The sequence below is a fragment of the Sinocyclocheilus anshuiensis genome, unplaced genomic scaffold (assembly GCF_001515605.1).
Source record: "Sinocyclocheilus anshuiensis isolate Anshui unplaced genomic scaffold, SAMN03320099.WGS_v1.1 scaffold942, whole genome shotgun sequence".
NCBI lineage: Eukaryota > Metazoa > Chordata > Actinopteri > Cypriniformes > Cyprinidae > Sinocyclocheilus > Sinocyclocheilus anshuiensis.
Window position 1 is genome coordinate 130,390 of NW_015536531.1, and position 22,627 is coordinate 153,016.

General features: G+C 36.8%; 1 protein-coding gene across 1 annotated transcript in view; it reads left to right on the plus strand.

Moving 5' to 3' along the window:
- Nucleotides 1-22,627, plus strand: part of LOC107694925 (usherin-like) — a gene marked incomplete at its 5' end in the record, with an annotated part of 173,335 nt that overhangs the window by 128,402 nt on the left and 22,306 nt on the right. Inside the window, 5 exons of the mRNA XM_016494643.1 lie at nt 232-415; nt 7,735-7,892; nt 11,331-11,489; nt 11,828-11,990; nt 19,320-19,674. Coding sequence (XP_016350129.1) covers nt 232-415; nt 7,735-7,892; nt 11,331-11,489; nt 11,828-11,990; nt 19,320-19,674 — 1,019 coding nt within the window. The remainder of the gene's footprint in view (nt 1-231; nt 416-7,734; nt 7,893-11,330; nt 11,490-11,827; nt 11,991-19,319; nt 19,675-22,627) is intronic.

Below are 22,627 nucleotides of genomic sequence, written 5' to 3' on the forward strand. Positions count from 1 at the left end.
ATATATATATATATATATATATATATATATATATTGCAATCTTTTCACGATAAGTCTTCTCAACAGCTCTATTTCAGCGCTTTATTTATTCCTGTTCTATATGTATCAAATGATGAAAAATCATTCTGGCCTTCTATCAACACTTGCCTCTTCCTGTCCTCTTTTTTTTCTCTCTCTCCCTCTCTCTCTCTCTCTCTCTCTCTTTCTCTCTCTCTCTCTCTCTCTCTCTAGATGTGTGGACAGTGCCCAGGCATATACAGGTGAACTCCTCAGCAGTGGAGCTTCACTGGAGCCAACCTCTCAAACCCAATGGCCTGCTCTCTCAGTATCGGCTGCTGCGTGACAGAGTGGTCATCTTCACCGGTGACGGAGGAAAGATGAGCTACATAGACACTGGCCTTCAGCCCAACACCAGGTTCTATCTATCAGCCATCTTTAACAAGCCATTAGCACTTGATTATCGATGACATCTAATCCTATGTGTGTCTTAAAGAATTCTGGGACTCTACAATAACAGAGCTCTTCAGTAACAGAGCTGCTCTGATACCAAATCATTAAAAGTTTTTAAGAGGAGTGAGCAGGGAGGCAAGCTAATGAGCAGCAGTGTTGGCTTGGAAAGTTGCATTGATCGCGTTCCCCTTGTTACTCAGGATAGGACAGCAACACAACTTTTCTGCTGTTGATGGATAATGAGATAATGAGATGAGATAATGAGAGAAATAGGATTTTTTCCCCTTTTTTTCATACATTTATTAATATTATTACATAATTGAAAAAAGTAAAATGTCTCTCTCAATCTCTCTCTTTCTCTCTATACTGTATATTATATATATTCAATAAATTATATATATATATGGTTATTATAACACTGTAATATAATAATTTATTCTTATTTTATTTTATTAAAATATTTTACATATTTTTACATTTGTACATTAATATTAAATATTAAATTATTTAATTAATAATTAATTAAAGTAGGACATTGTAATTAAAGTATATAAATAATTCAAATATATTTATTAATTATAATATTTATTTAAATATCTAATTTTTATATTAGTATTTTGTATTGTATTTGTAATCAGTTTTGTAGACAAATTTGAATTGTACATTTAAATTGTAATTTTAAACTAATTTTTTTATTTACTGAATAATAAAGAAAAAAATCTGCTTAATGTTCAGCTTAAGTAATTTTGAGGAAAAACATTCTTGATGTAGAAATTTAGCTGTTTTGTCACTGCCTCGTTATTCACAAATATATTCGGTCTTAGCATCTGTGAAATCTGTTGGTTAGCTGTAATCAAAAAATGCACACAGGGACCCTGTGTGTGCAAACTAATTGGTTAGTTTGTGCAATATGTTGTGTAAATATTTGCAATGGTTCAGTCTCATAAGCTGCTTAAGACAGGATAAATCTGTTTGTTTCATTATTTTACAATCAGTGATTCGTAGATTGTTCACTGCATTCTCTCACGTATATATATATATATAGAGAGAGAGAGAGAGAGAGAGAGAGAGAGAATGTATAAACCTTTTTCAACATGCAAATCTATATCTTCTACACGGATTTAAACTGTCAAAACCATGTGTCTTCTGATTGGACAGTTTGGACAGGTCATTCAGTCACCTGACCTCTCTCTCATTGTCCCTCCGCTGCTTTTGTTTATACTGTAGCTCCAAATGGAGTCGGGGATAGCCATGACGTTTAATTTGCCATAATTCCACAGGACCTGCCAAAAGGCATTCCCTTTTCCCGTGCTCTTCCCTTTCCCTTTCTTCTTCCAATTTAGCCCTGTAAGGAGCGTTATACAGTGGCAGACGAACGGTTCATTATCCGGAGAGGCTACAGGCTGATGTGGGGATGCATGTGCTTATAACTTCTTCAAAAAACAGTACTGAATCAGTTAAGGCTGTTAATTAAACTAATATATTCTGTTAATTTACATAAAATTGGTTTCCATTAGTAAGTTATTGTGTTTAAAAGCCCAATTGACTAATATGCTAATTTGTTTGGTTTGTTTCAGCCGAACCACAGGCAATTGTTTTCATAATCACAATCTCATTTAATATTTCTCTCAGGTTAAACGCCATTTGCAAGTGGAGCGCTGAAACCAAGACGAGAAATCTATTAATGACTCGATATGAATTTTTGAACATGTGCAAACTACGTAGATTCATCATTTTGAAGGTTGTCTAATGAAACTGATTTAATTCAAAGGTTTTATTAGACTACAATAAGACTGCCAAAATAATGTTTCATTTGTTGAATCTCTCTCTCTCTCTCTCTCTCTCTCTCTCTCTCTCTCTCTCTCTAGATGTGTGGACAGTGCCCAGGCATATACAGGTGAACTCCTCAGCAGTGGAGCTTCACTGGAGCCAACCTCTCAAACCCAATGGCCTGCTCTCTCAGTATCGGCTGCTGCGTGACAGAGTGGTCATCTTCACCGGTGACGGAGGAAAGATGAGCTACATAGACACTGGCCTTCAGCCCAACACCAGGTTCTATCTATCAGCCATCTTTAACAAGCCATTAGCACTTGATTATCGATGACATCTAATCCTATGTGTGTCTTAAAGAATTCTGGGACTCTACAATAACAGAGCTCTTCAGTAACAGAGCTGCTCTGATACCAAATCATTAAAAGTTTTTAAGAGGAGTGAGCAGGGAGGCAAGCTAATGAGCAGCAGTGTTGGCTTGGAAAGTTGCATTGATCGCGTTCCCCTTGTTACTCAGGATAGGACAGCAACACAACTTTTCTGCTGTTGATGGATAATGAGATAATGAGATGAGATAATGAGAGAAATAGGATTTTTTCCCCTTTTTTTCATACATTTATTAATATTATTACATAATTGAAAAAAGTAAAATGTCTCTCTCAATCTCTCTCTTTCTCTCTATACTGTATATTATATATATTCAATAAATTATATATATATATGGTTATTATAACACTGTAATATAATAATTTATTCTTATTTTATTTTATTAAAATATTTTACATATTTTTACATTTGTACATTAATATTAAATATTAAATTATTTAATTAATAATTAATTAAAGTAGGACATTGTAATTAAAGTATATAAATAATTCAAATATATTTATTAATTATAATATTTATTTAAATATCTAATTTTTATATTAGTATTTTGTATTGTATTTGTAATCAGTTTTGTAGACAAATTTGAATTGTACATTTAAATTGTAATTTTAAACTAATTTTTTTATTTACTGAATAATAAAGAAAAAAATCTGCTTAATGTTCAGCTTAAGTAATTTTGAGGAAAAACATTCTTGATGTAGAAATTTAGCTGTTTTGTCACTGCCTCGTTATTCACAAATATATTCGGTCTTAGCATCTGTGAAATCTGTTGGTTAGCTGTAATCAAAAAATGCACACAGGGACCCTGTGTGTGCAAACTAATTGGTTAGTTTGTGCAATATGTTGTGTAAATATTTGCAATGGTTCAGTCTCATAAGCTGCTTAAGACAGGATAAATCTGTTTGTTTCATTATTTTACAATCAGTGATTCGTAGATTGTTCACTGCATTCTCTCACGTATATATATATATATAGAGAGAGAGAGAGAGAGAGAGAGAGAGAGAATGTATAAACCTTTTTCAACATGCAAATCTATATCTTCTACACGGATTTAAACTGTCAAAACCATGTGTCTTCTGATTGGACAGTTTGGACAGGTCATTCAGTCACCTGACCTCTCTCTCATTGTCCCTCCGCTGCTTTTGTTTATACTGTAGCTCCAAATGGAGTCGGGGATAGCCATGACGTTTAATTTGCCATAATTCCACAGGACCTGCCAAAAGGCATTCCCTTTTCCCGTGCTCTTCCCTTTCCCTTTCTTCTTCCAATTTAGCCCTGTAAGGAGCGTTATACAGTGGCAGACGAACGGTTCATTATCCGGAGAGGCTACAGGCTGAGATTAGCTGTCAACATCGTAGAAAGTCTCTCTGACGAGTGAAATATTAACCTTTCTCCCTCTGGGGAAACTGGGGAAACACTCGCCACCTCTTTTGATGCGCCACATCGTATTTATTTGACTTAAAATATGCAACATACACAATGGCCACGTTGGTATGCACAGCTGTTCTCTGGCGAGACTCTTCATGTGTGTGTTCTCTGATTAATTTCATTAATGCTTATATTACATATGATGAGCACGGTATATAATAACTGATGTGACTATTTTAAAGGGATAGTGCTGGAACAATAGTTAATGTGCAGGTATTAATGGCTGGCTATGGAGTTTATGGCAAATTAAAAGCCTTTAATGTTCAACATGACCCACATACATTGCTAATGCACACCTTTGCACTGACACCCATCTCTGTTTAAAAGGCAAATCTATCTTGTGAAGTCATGTATGTCTTAAAAGAGCCTTCCGTAGAGTGTTTTTATAACCCACATCAGGCGTTAATACATGCGCGTACACACACACACACACACACACACACACACACACTTCCCTTTCTTTTCATATGCATGTCTGTTCAGAGCATCTGTCACGCCTGTCACAGATCACAATGGAGGGGCTGATCAGCATTGCATTAACAATGTCATCTGTTAAATAGTATCACAACATATTGATCCAGCAGGGACTTTTCCAATGAATCAAGTATAATGTAAAAGCAGAATTATAAGAAGGCTTAGTCATCTGAGCCTTTTCTTTTCCCCATTTATATCAGAAACAAAACTGTACATTTCATGAGTGTCAGTAGCTGACTAGTTGACTATTTTTAGATAGGTTTGTTTGTTTATATTTTAGTCAGTGATTTTATTTATTCTAGTGAAACCCTCTGAAAAGTTGTCTTTTAAATTCATTTTGTTTAAAATACTGACAGTTTATTTTGTGTTAATAACCATCTGTCTTTACAGTTACTAACTATTTTTTGGTCACATTCGTTAAATTTAGGCGAAATTTTACATGCAGAAAATGTTTGTCCATTGTCTATCATCAATAGTTTAGTGATGTATAAAACACCGCTCACACAGAAATCAATTTCAAACAAAGCAGCTTTTTGTTTGTCAGTGCAGTGACGTTTTTTTTTTATTATCATTAATATGCTATTATAGATTTTGTTCATATTTTTAATTATATTTTATAGAGAGAGAGAGAGAGAGAGAGAGAGAGAATGTATAAACCTTTTTCAACATGCAAATCTATATCTTCTACACGGATTTAAACTGTCAAAACCATGTGTCTTCTGATTGGACAGTTTGGACAGGTCATTCAGTCACCTGACCTCTCTCTCATTGTCCCTCCGCTGCTTTTGTTTATACTGTAGCTCCAAATGGAGTCGGGGATAGCCATGACGTTTAATTTGCCATAATTCCACAGGACCTGCCAAAAGGCATTCCCTTTTCCCGTGCTCTTCCCTTTCCCTTTCTTCTTCCAATTTAGCCCTGTAAGGAGCGTTATACAGTGGCAGACGAACGGTTCATTATCCGGAGAGGCTACAGGCTGATGTGGGAAAGAGTTAAGCAGGGGGCTGGGGGGTGTTCTGCCAGCACTCCTGCTCATCGATTATTTATGACAATGTTGATTAGCTGTCACTTACCTCAACATCGTAGAAAGTCTCTCTGACGAGTGAAATATTAACCTTTCTCCCTCTGGGGAAACAGGTTAGCCACTCGCCACCTCTTTTGATGCGCCACATCGTATTTATTTGACTTAAAATATGCAACATACACAATGGCCACGTTGGTATGCACAGCTGTTCTCTGGCGAGACTCTTCATGTGTGTGTTCTCTGATTAATTTCATTAATGCTTATATTACATATGATGAGCACGGTATATAATAACTGATGTGACTATTTTAAAGGGATAGTGCTGGAACAATAGTTAATGTGCAGGTATTAATGGCTGGCTATGGAGTTTATGGCAAATTAAAAGCCTTTAATGTTCAACATGACCCACATACATTGCTAATGCACACCTTTGCACTGACACCCATCTCTGTTTAAAAGGCAAATCTATCTTGTGAAGTCATGTATGTCTTAAAAGAGCCTTCCGTAGAGTGTTTTTATAACCCACATCAGGCGTTAATACATGCGCGTACACACACACACACACACACACACACACACACACTTCCCTTTCTTTTCATATGCATGTCTGTTCAGAGCATCTGTCACGCCTGTCACAGATCACAATGGAGGGGCTGATCAGCATTGCATTAACAATGTCATCTGTTAAATAGTATCACAACATATTGATCCAGCAGGGACTTTTCCAATGAATCAAGTATAATGTAAAAGCAGAATTATAAGAAGGCTTAGTCATCTGAGCCTTTTCTTTTCCCCATTTATATCAGAAACAAAACTGTACATTTCATGAGTGTCAGTAGCTGACTAGTTGACTATTTTTAGATAGGTTTGTTTGTTTATATTTTAGTCAGTGATTTTATTTATTCTAGTGAAACCCTCTGAAAAGTTGTCTTTTAAATTCATTTTGTTTAAAATACTGACAGTTTATTTTGTGTTAATAACCATCTGTCTTTACAGTTACTAACTATTTTTTGGTCACATTCGTTAAATTTAGGCGAAATTTTACATGCAGAAAATGTTTGTCCATTGTCTATCATCAATAGTTTAGTGATGTATAAAACACCGCTCACACAGAAATCAATTTCAAACAAAGCAGCTTTTTGTTTGTCAGTGCAGTGACGTTTTTTTTTTATTATCATTAATATGCTATTATAGATTTTGTTCATATTTTTAATTATATTTTATTTATATGTTTTCTGTTTTCATTTTAATGTGTTAAAAATTTGTGTTTTTGTCCTTTTTATTAGATTTTTTCAATATTTCTATATAGTTTTTATTAAGTTTTATTTAGATTTAGTTATTTTAGTACTTAAGCTTTAAATGAAAATGACAAATGTTGCTTTGGCAAATAGCTGTAATAAAATAGGTTTTATTTCAGGAAATGTTTATTTTATTTCAAATTATGTTTTCTTTTAATGGTTTTAGTTTTTGTTAATGATAGTAACCCTGGCGGCGATTCCATGTAGCTTGAACCCGTAGCTAATTCTGTGTGGGGAAATCTTTCGCCCTCACACAAAATTTGCCCACAAAATTTCACTGGACAACGGTAAATGTGATGGTTCATGAAACCATAAATGAACAGATTCAAAAACAAGTAACCAAGTTGGGTTGTTTTTTGTTATAGTTTTTTTTATAATGAAATATTGTGATTTTTTTGTATAATGAAATATTTTTTGCTGCTATTTGATACTAAGATTTCGACTTGGCAATTACAGTGTATTCTGTATTTTTTAATAAAACATTTTTTTTTTTTTTTTTGTAAGGTCTGCTGTAACTGCTGTAAATTTGTCAAAAATTGCTCTATATGACATCATTCTGAACTAGCTGTGCGAGTGATTATTTTTAGCTTGCATTCATGATTTTAAATAACATTTGGTTTGGTACACCGGCATTCATGCCTCAATTCTGAGGACTCCAATGAAAGACGCACATCCTCAAACAAAACTGTGCTTGCTGTGAAAGACACGGCTTAATGGCAGAATCAATGCACCCGCTTCTCTCGCGGACAATGAATAATTAAACGCAGCGTCGCCTCCCACCTGAAATGGAGAATCGCTGAAACAGAGGCAAATTTAACTTCTGTGACAGGAGACTTTTAAGCTAATAGCATAATTTAGTTTCGCAGTTGACTTATTTATGTCCTATCCATCTTTGCTTCACAGATATGTGTACGAGTTGGAGGCCAACACCAGCGGCGGGAGCAGTCTCAGTGATAGATACGTCATTCAGACCCCCGTCTCCTCCCCGGAAAGGATTCCTCCTCCGTATAATGTCAGCCTCCGTGGCCCTCGCTCCATCTTTGTTGCCTGGTCACCCCCAGGTAATGTTTACAACCTAATGCACTATGCAGCCTCTCTATTTAGCACTAAAGCAAGGCTGATTTATCCTTGCTCGGGCCTGCGAAAGTGACGGCATGCGGGCAGGGATTTACGAGTGGCGTTATGTGTAATTTACCAGGAGCCCAACATGGTTGTAGTGTACATGCATCAGTGCGGGCCGGACATAGATTGGTCCCACCAATCAATTAACATTCAAACCTAAGTGACAGCTTTTCCTACCTCTAGTGTGATATAGGGGAGAGTTGTTTGAGATGTGCTTGCCCTTCACCTGCGTGTGTTCTCCCATCACTGTCCAATCGTGTCCCATTCATTCTCTCCTTCTCCGCTGTTGCTGTGGAGTTGAGATGAATTTCAGGTATTTGATGGTGTGTACCAATGCTGATCACGTGCATGTTGGTGCACGACAGCACACATAGGTTTATTTATTTGTTAACTGTATATTTATTTAGTGGCATTCCAGCTTTCTTGGTTGTACTCTGGATTAATCTTCTAAAAGCCCAAAAAGCTGAGATCAAGGGAAGACTGAATGGATAAGTCACCACACACAGAGCTTTTACAGGAAACAATATGTACACTTATGGGGAAAGACTGAACCCCAAGTGCGTAAAGAAATCAGTGAAAGGTGGATGAGGAAGTATCATGGTTTGGGGGATGTTTTGTGCAGCAGGAGTTGGGCCTCTTATAGAGCTACATGGCAGGGTGAATGCAAATGTTTATCAGAACCTCCTTCAGCAACATGCAGTTACTTCATTGCAAGCATCTCCCAATCAGCCTGCAATTTTCATGCAAGACAATGTCCCCTGTCACACTGCAAAACGGGTAAAGCAGTTCCTTGAAGCTGAAAACATTGAAATAATGAAATGGCCAGCCCAGAGTCCTGATCTGAAACCAACTGAAAATCTTTGGCAACAAAGTTATGGCTAAGAAACCCACTACATTATGGAAGAGCCTGGAAGAAAAGTGGACCAAGATCACACCAGCGCAATATGAGAAACTAGCCGCAGATGTGATGAAGGCACTCAAAACAAGGGCCTCTACACTTCCTACTAATTTCTGACAGCTGTAAACCTCCAAAATTTTAGTTGTAATCTTCTTTCGGGCTGCAGTGGTTACTGTTCTCTAATTTTGATCAGTGTTTTCCACAAAATAAATTTTTTGTTGAAATGTCTTGGTTATTTTGTAAAACATGTTTATATAACAGTGCTATACCCACAGCTAATATTCCTTCAAATTTTGAATGATGAAGATTCATAATATTTCAGAAAAAGTCAAGTATTTATAGATTGTTCTCTAATTTTGATCTCCACTGTATGTGTGTGTATGTATGTACAGTCAAACCAAAATTTATTCTGACACCTTCAACATTTCACACATTATCACAGATTATTTGCTATAGTTTAGAAAATGCTAATAAAATATGACAAGAACTCGGAGTTAAACTGTGTCGGAACAAATTCATCTTGATAATGTCATATAACACTTAAGCAAAACATGGTCAGGTCAAAGTGTATAAAGAATTTTTGGGTATAATATGTCACAGTTTACTTTATTTTGCTATCCTCACTTATATAAATTAACTATAGTGTCCTGCACCCACTAGTTAAAAATATAAAAAATTATATCTGGTGTCTGTTTGAGTGTATATAGATGCTGTTTACTGCTTGCAGAATAATTGCGATCCTCCATTTTTTGCTAGAAAAATACTGCACTCATTAAAAAAAAAAATGTTTTTTTAAATATATATATATATATGATTTTTAAAATAAAGTTAGAGTGTGGTGTGAAACACAAAGGCAATGAACAGAAAATAACTTTTAAACAAATTTTTTTAATCATTTTCTGGGAAGTCCCTTTTGTGGAGGCCATGTTGTCATCCAGAGTGTGTTGTCTTTGCTGTGGTCCTGCATGATCTTCTCATCATGTCATTTGCAGACTGCAACCCACAGGCCTACAATGATCAATCAGTCACTCTGTTTACACTCTGAGACTGCAGCACCAGGCTCATCTGCACATCTCACGGTGCATGTGGACCGAACATTCTGCCACATGGAGAGCAAATGCAAACTCTCCTTCTCTTTCTCCCTGTGGTATTAGCTGTGGTAGTTCATAGACTCAAGCACCCCAGACTGCTACCCAGCCCACCTGCTGCACATATGTGCAAGAGAGCACATATGTGCAGCATCTACCCTTTGCATGTCAGATCTGTGTGTATGTGTTCAACTGGTCATGTGTCCAAAGCGAAGCGGTGTGGGTGGGTGAGTGTTAAAGCGTGTGCGTGCATATTCACACACTCAAGAGTGATTTCACAGACTACATTCAAGCGGTCCTGATTGTCTGCCTCAGATGGTCCATCTTTTGCTATTATTGCCCCATTATGCCTCTCTCCTGTGAGAGGATCCCCTTAAACAGCCTCAATTACACCATAAGAGCCCTTAAACAGCCCTGATACCCACAGAAAACATTTACATAGCCCAGATCTTTTATTGACTTTACATTCAGAGAGAGGCAAGCGAAAAATCTATGGCTTCAAACTACAATATCTCACGCTTGGTTAAGTCCGAATGCAGAAACGGGCACGGTTTTAAGCTGCACCTGTGCTTGATGGATCAGATCTGATAGCATGTTCCTTTTCTTTTCCTTTGTGCCATTATTTCTTATTAGACTCTCATTCAAGTTGAAAGTGCAAAAACTCCAAAGTCAGTGATTAGTTGTAAATAATAGAACTTAGGGACCTGTGCGATTGAACTTCTCAGGCAGGAAGCTTTGATCAAAGCGCCGTCTAATTCCAGTGGGTTTTTGTGTCTCAGGCAAAAGACTACATCTGCTCAGGGAGACGCAATGAAGGAAGTTGAATAATTTAACTTTTTCATTTGTAAAGATAATCAGCCCGTTCTGAATACATCTCGGGTCTCATAAATGTTGAATAACCTATCAGCCTCCAGTTGCCGTAAATTATGAAAGGCGCTAGTGATGGGAATATTAACAAAGCGTGGATGCCGGGACTCTACATTCTTTAGTTCAAATGCATTACCGAAGACTGTGTGCGTGTCTGTGCGTTTCTGACAGAGGTGGGATAGACGGAATGGGGGAAGTGCCTGCTGGCCTAGAAGGATGTTGAATCAAGGGCAAAGCTTCCCAAAGTGTCAGATCCACTGTATGTCAGTACTTGCACTGTATTACGAGTACATACGGCTCTTCATATATTGTGATTGTGGACTGGGTGAGCTGATTGTGTGTTTGTTTTCTTGGTGGGTTGGCACTAATCTTTTCGGTTAGTTTGTCAGTTTAGTTATTGGTTTAGTGAGTGGTTGCATTTGTGTCCCGTTTCTACTATCATGTTTTTGCTTAAACAAGATATGATTGGATATCAGTTAGTAAAAAGAAGTAAATGTGACTTTATATTTCTGTTTCCCTTTAAGGTGTGTATAATTCAAGTGCCCCTTTGGAATATAACGTCCTGCTCAATGCAGGCACTGAGCGGCCCCTCATCCGCCCTGCTGGACCAGAGCACTTCCTGTTACTGCAAGGACTGGACCCCTACACCGTCTACCACATTCAAGTACAGGCCTGTCAGCCAGGTACTCTGAAACCTAAGCAGTGCAAAACTTAAGAAAATAGTCAAATAAAAGACGGATGAAAGAAGAAAATATAGAAAACAGAAACTGAAAAGATACGATTAGGGGCATAGATTTCATTTCAGGTATACAACAATCAGATCGTTTGAGTTAACTTGAGTTAAATTTTTAAATATTTGGCTCTGTAAATGCTTAATGTATTTAAATCAGTATCCAAAATAAGGGGGGGAAATCAAGGAAACATATTTACAATTTGTCCTTTCTCTCTGTTTAAATATGTTGTATTAGTTGTGATTTTAGCTATGTATCAAATGGTTTCATTTAAATATTTGTATGTGCAGATGGTTGTGGTGTAGGACAGTGGGTGTCTGTTCGGACCCCTGAGGCTGCTCCGTTAGCTCAGGACCCTCCAGTTCTCACAGCTGCAGGTGCGGCCGTTATCGAGGTCCGCTGGAGTCCGCCAAACAAACCCAACGGCCTCATCACTAGCTACTTCATATACAGGTACAAAGCACTCACTCTCACATACGATCAACAAAACATCCTGGCATCTCATACCATGCTGCTCACTGCACAATATAAGACTCATTTGATCACTCTGCACACTCTGTCATCAGGATTTTTGTCTGATAGGCTGTAGAATTTGTAGTCTGTAGTCTGTTTGCTAGAACGTTATTTTGTCAACTTAATCTGTACAGCCTAAATATTTACTTACTGTATCACCCCCTGATTTTGAAAATTGTAACATTTAAGTAAGGGATAATGCACGGCTAGCTGTGCATTAAAAGATTTTAATGCATGACGTGGAGGCCAAGAACCAGGCGACGCGAAGCTTATACTATGGTCATTTGCCAGCATTGACAACTTAAAGCTGTTTATGATGTTTGCAGCGCAATATTTGACCGGAAGGGTAAAAATGACAGTTGTTTTCGTCAGTTATGGCTCATTAGCTCTATCATTCTGCCCGCTTCAAATCAGACACAGAGATAAATTAGTGCGGTAAGCCCACATTTATTTGAATTAATTATAGCATTTATTTGAATTAATTATCAATCGAGAGAGAGAGAGAAGAGAGAGAGAGATGACAGTTGTGTGTGTGAATTACCTGCATCTGCGTATCTCTACAAATAATGAAGCTGAGTTTAGTTACTTCAAAAACACCTCGTGGCTGAGAAATATAATGGAGCGATCTAGTATCCAGGCTGTTTTATTAATATAAGTCACAGGGCAGCGCTGACAAGATATCTGACCTCTCTCTCTCTCTCTCTCTCTCTTTCTCTCTTTCTCTCTGTGTGTGTGTGTGTATGCATCAATGAAAGCAGTGCATTAATATAGAACGGTGATTGACTTGGAACTACCTGTGCATTAAACGGTTTTAATGCATACCTGCCAGCCAATCAGAATCGTGTATTCAGACAGACCATGGTATAAATAAATATAATGAATGAAACATTATTTTTGTATAAATCAGAATAGAATGTAATATTTAATGTTTTATTTTAAAGATTACAATGATGTATTAATCAAATTAAATACATTTGAAATCATTTTAATTCATGTTTTTTTATATTAATTCATTTATTATTATTTGAATTTACTTTAGCATTGCTGTTTCTACTCACAATCTCAAAAATCCCCTGCAGTTCCATCATGAACCACTAGGTTCAAAAACCTTTGTGCAGGCCTTCCCCTTCCCCTTCCCCTTGTCCCTTGAAACAGAGTGTCAAGGGGTAGGGGTGAAAATAGCTCCTACAAAACACACACCCCATTCTATATTAATGCGCTGCTTACTGACACACACACACAAACATATATCAGAGATCGCACAGCTCACACATCCAGGAGCAAAGAAACTTGTCAATGCTGCCCCACGACTTTTATTAATAACAGTTTAAATACTGAATCACTACATTATATTTTCCAGCAACAAGAGGATAAAATCGCTGTTTTTGAAGTAAACTCACTCTAAAAAGAGAGACGCGCATACACGCAGCTTTCATCTCTCTCTCGCTCTCGAATTGGCAATATTTGAAGGGTTTAGCGATTTATAATTATTGGGGGGACTAGCCCCCCTCAATGTCTATGGTGGTTATCGCCCTGATCAGACATAAAAATATGTTGTGGCATATATCGTGCAGTCTGTAAGGATATGACGTTAGCAAACTTTAGCGATTTTTTGCAAACATTTCTTTGAGTAACATGACCGTAAATATGAACTCACGATTGAATGTAACAAAATATGAACTCATGATTGAATGTAACATAAAACAAATGAATACTTTTCGTTAAAATCTTTTATTAATGCCAAAAATGCTTACATTTGTGTCTTTTTGTTCTCTTGGGCAGCCATGTTGCCCCTGAAGCCGGTTTACGCTGAGACAATTCATACCCCTTTGTTTGAAGTGTGGTCCCGAAACATCTTTGTTTGAAGGGTTATCTGGCCTTTCCCCTTACCCCACCCCTCCAACCAAAAGAGAATCGAGACACCCCTACCCCTTCACGTGAACGCGCGAAACAGAGGGGAAGGGGAAGGGCTAAGGGGTAGAATTGGGATTGGGCCTAAGACATTTGAAAGGAGACATTTGGCACAGAAATGTTCACTGATAATTCAGCATTTCCGTTCATACGTTGCCTGGTAATTGATCCCATAACTTTGGTGCTACTAGTACCATTCTGTACTGATTGAGCTACAGAAACGTCAATGAGTAAAAAAAAAGACTCCTCATTAAAAATTTGATGGAAATTAAGAATCATCAGAATAAGAATAGAATATTCATAGCTATATGTGACCCTGGAACACAAAAATAAGGGTAAATTTTTCGAAATTGAGAATAAATAAGCTTTCCATTGATGTATGGTTTGTTAGGGTAGGACAATGTTTGGCTGAGATGCAACTATTTGAAAATCTGGAATCTGAGGGTGCAAAAAAATCTAAATATTGAGAAAATCGCCTTTAAAGTTGTTAAAATTAAGTTCTTAGCAATGCATATTACTAATATATATTACTAAACAAAAATTAAGTTTTGATATATTTACAGTAAGAAATTTACAAAATATCTTCATGGAACATGATCTTTACTTAATATCCTAATGATTTAAAAGAAAAATCAATAACTTTGACCCATACAATGTATTTTTGGCTATTGCTACAAATATACCCCAGCGACTTAAAGGGGTCTTATTATGCTCTTTTACAATGTCTTGATTTTGTTTTGGGGGTGTATTAGAACATGCTCTCATGCTTGGTGGTTCAAAAAACGCATTATTTTTTACATAATTTACATTATTACAACACCTTTCTCCCCAGTCAGGCACAAACGGCTCGATTAGTTCCGGGTTTGATGAAGGCCCGCCTTCCGAAAAACGAAATGTGATGTGATTGGTTAGTTATCCCAGTGCGTTGTGATTGGCGAACAGCTTAGACGGTGTTTCAGTACTGCCCCGCCCCTTGCCAAAGTAGCAAGTTCCGTCTGCTCCGGTATAGTTAAGGATTGCGTCAATATTGCCATATCAATTTGAGCCGGAATCAAACCCCGACAATATTGAACAAGAGGATCGCGCAGAACCTTTGCACGCACGGATATTGCAAGACATATTAGAGTGGTAACGTTTTTGTTTTGTTTTTTGTTTTTTTTGCTAAATCACGTTTTAGATAGGATGTCAACAACCGCTTAAAAATAACTGCATTTACTATGTAAGTGCATATGTGTTCTTTTTATTGTTATTTAATTCTAACATTATAACATGAATTGCAGTGAAACTGTTATACAGTTGAATTTATTTATATACCATAGTCCAGCGTTTCCCAGGTGGCATATATATGCAAACTCATTCTCTGCCAGCAGGTGGCGCTGTTGGAGTGGTAGAGATCAAGGTTTCCCCGGTAACGGCTGAACACAAAGCAGCGCTCCGCTCAAAAAAACACTGCTTTATCAGACATTACATGCAAGATTAAATGAAAATGACATCCAATAAGATTAAATTAAAATGACATCCAATTTTCTGAAGACAGTGGGTTTCCTTCAGAAATACAGTGATATAATGATATTATATAGTGATATTCTGTTTCAGTTTTTATAACCACTTCTTACCATGTGTAAGTAAGTTGTTGTTTTTTAGCATGTGTGTTTGGCAGTGTTATTTTTTAGGATTACTGATAAACTACTGTCATTTGATTTGTATTATTTGTATTTGTTATTTATTTTAATTTTAGTTACATTATGTCTGAATTTATTATGTCTGTATAGGTCTTTTATTAAGTTTTTAGTTTTATTTAATTTGAGTTATTTTAATACTTCAACAAACTAAATGGAAATGAAATAATATATATATATATATTGAATTTATAAATGTGTATGTACATATACAGTATATATGTATGTGTGTGTGGTTGTACATACACATATGTAGTTGTTTTTTTTTGTGTTTGGCTTAGTGTTATGTTAGAATCATTATTATACTCTTATACCTTTTGTTCTTTAATATTTTGAATTGTTTTTAGCTTTATTTTTTTTTAAATGTTAAGTTTTGAAATTTTGTTGTGTGCATTTGTCATTTTTATTTAATCTCTTTATTTTTAAAATGTGTATAGGTAGTATTTATAAAGTTTTAGCTTTTAGTTTTGGATCTGTTTTTAGTTGTTTTAATACTACAATTGATTGCTTCTGTTGTCCTCATTTGTAAGTCCCTTTGGATAAAAGCGTCTAATAAATGACTAAATAAATAAATATAAAAACACCCGCACTCAATGTATTGGAAACACTGTAGTCTCATAATTGAAGTGTAAATTCTGCAGATTACATCATTGTCCAGTATTGTACTGTCAGCAATTTATTATAAAAACGTTTTCATAATTGTAACATGCATATTTACATAATTATTCAGGTGCATGTGTAATAAATTTCCATAGGCGGGAATTATTTTAATGATATTCTAACGGACCGCTTTGTGATATCACAAAACCCGGAAAACAAACGCTGTAGTCCAAACGAGCCGTTCGTTGTAGTTCTTGAAAAGGGATTTTTTTTTTTAACGAAATATCTCCCTTTGGAGTGGACTTTGAGATTTGTAAGTTTGAAGATCTTTTTTATACCCAAACTACACACTGACTGAAATTCAAAAAGTGAAAAAGCATAATAGGACCCTTTAAGACTAGTTTTGTGGCCCAGGGTCACATATTATCATGACATCCAGTTGTCAGTACTTGAATAAAGTTGGTTCCATCAGCATAGGGACATTTAAAGACATATTTTGGCTCTGTGGACATGTTACCCAGTACTATTTATTAGCACTCCTCTCTCAATCTCTGCAAATGCACTTCCATACAAAGATGCTGTCAGGCTAATGTCAGTGCAGAGCTTGCATGGGGATAAATGTGTGTGTAGATGTGAGTCCATGTCAGGGCATGTTTGAAAGGAAGGCCAAAAACGTAGTCGAACACAAACAATAATTATGCTGTGACCTTGAGGAGAACAGGCCAATCACTGCTGGTTACACTTGTCAACATTTCCTCTCTAGTTCCTTTCTAACTGACAGCAGGAAAACGCAGAATGGAGTGTGGAGTGCTTATGTGGATATCAGCTGTATATCAGTGACTGTGGTATCTGAGCGCAGAGAAGAGGGAGAGAGAGAGGCTGATCGGCAGCTCTAAATGGAAGATGACATTGCCCTGCTGACTTTGATTATTCCAGGCACATTCAGAGCTGTTTGAGAGCAATATGAAACCGAATGCCATGATGCTTGCACCCCGCACAGAGGAAATAAAGCTAAGACTGACATGGCACGATCACATCAGAATGCTTTACTCCGCTGTTACAGAAGCATCCTTCAAAGAGAACGGAGAGCGATGCACCAGGGAGTAGCTAACTCTTATCATTACGCTGCCATCATTGCCCTTATGTTCAGAAACAACACAGTGTTTGAACCTTTATTGCTGCACATCGTGAACGCCAATTTAAACCATTCAGATTTGACTTGAAGGATTCCAGACAATGATCAGATTAAACTATATATTGAGATGTCTTCCCAACGTTTTCGCTCTTGGATGGCAGCAAAAACAGTGTTTACAGCTTCTATGCGAGTATGATTATGTGTGTGTGTGTGTGTGTGTGTGTGTGTGTGTGTTAGCAACAGGGTAAGATTTTAGTCAAGGGCAATGCGGCTTGTTGTCCAGTGTCATTCATTTGCAAGGTCAGATCAGTCTAAGCCCGCATAAATCTTAAGAAAATATTAGCATAGCCACAGATGCCGGGGCATTCCGACAAACGCATGACTAGATTTCATCTTAGCCCTGATTTGGGAGCGGGATAAACTCTGGCAAATATATCACATTCAGGGGGCAAAGAATTCACTCGTGGCTTAAAGGACTTGGTGTATTATTCTATCTGCTCATCTTAATACCAGCGATCAGTGCTGCGCTAAATGTAATCGGTTTAATGTGCTATTGTGTATGTATTCAGCTCATTGGAGGTTATCTGAAATTGTGAAGTGAGTGTCCCCTCCTCAGGGATGTTTGTCCTCCACGCATTTAACTTATATTACACAGGAGAATCCCACCTGAGATAGTCCTTGGCTGCTGTACAGAATTATTGTAAATCAGTTCCTAAGAATACATCCATGTTCATATTGCATGCATACAGTTGCTGCAGATGCTGGTGAGACAATAAAAGCATTGATGAAGTTTTAACTCCTTATTCAGCTAGCTGTTACAGCCTCAAGATGCTGGACTACTGAAATGGGTCATATCATGATAAATCAAATTCTTGTTGATGTTTTAAAGTAAAAGAGTGATTTATTGATATGTAAATAGATTACATTGGAACTAATCAGCAAAAATGTCTCTGGATTTTTGACCTCATAAGGAGGAAGTAGGATAGATAGGATATATATTTTATTTTAAAAAATTGGAAAGCTCTTCCTGGCTATGTGTAGCACCTGCTGCTCTGCATGCCTGTCCAGTGAATCCTAGGTGTTATGAATTTATATATAGGTAAGTATTTTTAACAAGTTTTTTTAAGAAGTCTCTTATGCTCACAAAGGCTGCATTTATTTGTTTAAAAATGCCGTAAAAACAGTAATATTGTGAAATATTATTACAATTTAAAATAACAGTTTTCTTTTATATATTTGATATGTAATTAATTCCTGTGATGGCAGAGCATTGTGTAAGTGAAGAAGTCCTGTTGCTCATTTTAGCTCATTTCTGTCTGTTAAAAGGTACAGCAGCAAAAATTTGCAATTTAATTGAAAAATTCATAGTGGGAAGTCAAAAAAAATAAATAAATAAATAACTTTACCTACATTTTTTAACCAGTGGAATAAAAGTAAATGGGAAAAAAAAGACATCTTGTGCTCCAGATGCAGTGTCTGTATGTGTCTGGAAAAGACTGCTGATCGCAGCTGTGTGCTGTAGTTTAGCGCCATGGTGTGAGACGTTCCTCTCCCCTGCCAGTCTCTGTTTGGCTTTATTTTAATGCAGTGGGTGAGATTAGGCCGTTGCGGTGCGAGTGGGGCCGGCAGGGGCCACATTAGAGCGGTGAATGTCATTTTCTCCAGCAGCATGGAAGCCAGGCCTCTAATGTGGAGGAATTAACGAAGCTTGAGCAAAGCCCAGCGCTCTGCCCCTGCTCCTCATGCATCTCTGTGTGCTCTTCCTCATCTCTGCATCCTTCCTTTGGCACCCCCACTATTTGTTTGTTTTGGGGCCTCATTTTTAACTGCAACCACATTTGAATGGTCTTTAAAGAATATACTTTGTGTGTTTTGTCATATTTTTCCTGTCTTTCATTAAATGGCAGATGTTTTTTCATGTAATCTTAATTCTGTCTCTTCCAGACGACCAACTGGAACTCAAGAGGAGCTGCTGGTGTTCATCTGGACCGAAGGTCCCCTAGAGTTCACCGATGCCTCAGATTCCCTTCTACCGTTCAGTGAATATGAATACAGAGTCACCGCCGACAACTCTAAAGGCTCTGCCTTCAGCTCCTGGACCTCCGTCCGAACTCTAGAGGCAGAACCGCAGGGAATGGACGCGCCCTCGGCCCGCCCTGCCAGTGCCTACTCTCTTCTGCTGAGCTGGACCCAGCCTAGCATGCCAAACGGAGGGATCTCCAAGTACAGAGTGGTGTACCAGAAACTACTCAACGATCCTACGTTCAACTCCACAACTGTTACTGCTCTTACAGTTCTGGTAATACTCTTTTCTCCCATCTGTCCATACATTCTGTGAGAAGTTATAAATGAACCATGTGCAAAGAAGCAAGACGTTTGAGTAATGTTCCATGAAATAGCACCCATAAAAAAGATTTTACACAAATCTATCAAATTAATAAAGAGGCAACTCTTTTTTTCCCCATTATTAGACAGAAACCAGAATTAAAGAAACCGTTATCTGTGATAACATCATAACATCAAAGAACAATTAAACACATCAATAGCTGTAGTCATTTTGTCACAATAAATGAGATAAGTTGTCACAATGGCAATTAAATAGCCTATTGTAGACTTTTCAGCAAAAGGTTATTAATAATGAAACACAAAACAATATATTACACAAAACAAATATAAACATATAATATTTCATTAATAAATTGTATACACTACTGTTTAAAAGTTTGGGTTCAGTAAGATTTTTTTTTAATTAATAGTTTTATTTTCCCTTTTACGGGGTAATGTGACCCTACTGCTGACAAAAAAACTTTTTAAGAGATATTAAAATAGATAACATTTATTTTAAATTGTAATAATACTTCACAATATTGCTGTTTTTAGTGTAGTTTTGATCATGTAAATGCAGCTTTGATAAACTTAATGTTTAAAAAAATTAATAAATAAAAATAAAAAAGATATTACAGACCGAACCTTTGAACAGTAAATTCATAAACATTTAAAATGCTTGACAAAATGCAGAAAACACCCTTGTCTGAAAACAGAGTTAGGCTTTCAGTTAAAATCTTTAACTCAAATTATAGTTGTTGTTTTTTGTTAAGTATAGTTAGATTGTTTGCTTAGATTATTCTTATGATTTATTTTGAGCCTACTTTGAGTGTGTATTTGACCCATTGTTGTGTTTTTGGCTGTAACTGCTTCTAGTTCCGAGTTCAGCTTCAGCACCTGAAATTTCCAGTCTCCAGCATCAGCATCTGTCTGAGATCATTCATCAGCGATCAGCCCATTGCTCGCATGTTTACACAGATTCCTCATCCGCTGATGTCTCCACCTATAAAAGTAGCCGCTGTGATTCATGTTTGACACCGAGGAAAAATAGTGTGCTGCTTTCCTCGCAGATGCACACAACTGCATCATGGCCAAATTAAAGGCTTCAGCTTGAGCTCCTGTTCAAAACAAGTGTGAACAGAGCCAGCTTGCCCCCTGATAGCAGCAACACCATAGGGGAAAGAATCCAGAACCCACTGAGGAGTTCAGCTTCTCCCACAGAGCACCAGATAGATGCCTGCCTAATAGACAAATTAATTATTTTGATAGCAATTAATGAACGTCATCCAGGATAGGCCTTTTATCAGCACCCCTCTTTTCTTCGAGAGTAATTTACAGTTCCGCTTCTATTCTCTTGGCAGTCCTTTCAGGTTTTCTTGACCTCCAGAGGTCGGCTTCAGTGGTGAAGTGTGACGTCAGATTGCAGTTAATCAGCTTGTAATTAATTTTCCACGTGTCCTCAACCCTCTTGAGTTATGACCCTGGCCTTCTAATGGCTGATGCAAATTTATCATTTTGCAAATTGTGCATTTTGTTGTACATTTTTATAATATAACTTATGATTACAAATTTTATTTTTATAGAGTATTTAATGTATAATGTAAATTTTATAAGAATACATTTTGGGAATAAATATTATGTTTCGTTACTTATTGAAGCTGCTTGAGAAATTGCACTAGTATTTTCAGTTTTTGATTTCTAGCAGATAGAACCAGGCTAATTGTTTGTAATGTAAAGAAAGGAGTTTACAATATAAAGGTCATTTACCCATACTGCTCTGAGTTTTTCCATGGTCATCTGCTGAAGACACTGCCCAATCGCATAACAGCTGCCATGGGCAAATTGTAGTGTGGGTATTAGTGCAATTTCTCACGTGAACAGAGCCAGCTTGCCCCCTGATAGCAGCAACACCATAGGGGAAAGAATCCAGAACCCACTGAGGAGTTCAGCTTCTCCCACAGAGCACCAGATAGATGCCTGCCTAATAGACAAATTAATTATTTTGATAGCAATTAATGAACGTCATCCAGGATAGGCCTTTTATCAGCACCCCTCTTTTCTTCGAGAGTAATTTACAGTTCCGCTTCTATTCTCTTGGCAGTCCTTTCAGGTTTTCTTGACCTCCAGAGGTCGGCTTCAGTGGTGAAGTGTGACGTCAGATTGCAGTTAATCAGCTTGTAATTAATTTTCCACGTGTCCTCAACCCTCTTGAGTTATGACCCTGGCCTTCTAATGGCTGATGCAAATTTATCATTTTGCAAATTGTGCATTTTGTTGTACATTTTTATAATATAACTTATGATTACAAATTTTATTTTTATAGAGTATTTAATGTATAATGTAAATTTTATAAGAATACATTTTGGGAATAAATATTATGTTTCGTTACTTATTGAAGCTGCTTGAGAAATTGCACTAGTATTTTCAGTTTTTGATTTCTAGCAGATAGAACCAGGCTAATTGTTTGTAATGTAAAGAAAGGAGTTTACAATATAAAGGTCATTTACCCATACTGCTCTGAGTTTTTCCATGGTCATCTGCTGAAGACACTGCCCAATCGCATAACAGCTGCCATGGGCAAATTGTAGTGTGGGTATTAGTGCAATTTCTCACGGCTACATTTATAATCCATCGATCCTGCAAAATCTTTTTTTGGACACTGACTTTGTGCTATATCAGCTGTCCGCTGCCATGTCAATACTTGGCCTGCAGTGGGGCATCATATTGATTTAGCTGTTGCCAACTGTTGAGTGGCTACAGGTTAATTAGTTTTATATAGTTTATATCTATATTGAAAAATGTCTATAGATAGAAACTATATAAAAATAGTTTAATTAAAACAATTAAAGAATATAAATTAAAAATTATTTAAAAACATTTATTTTATCATTGAACAAATTCCAATATTTAAATAGTTTTTACCAATT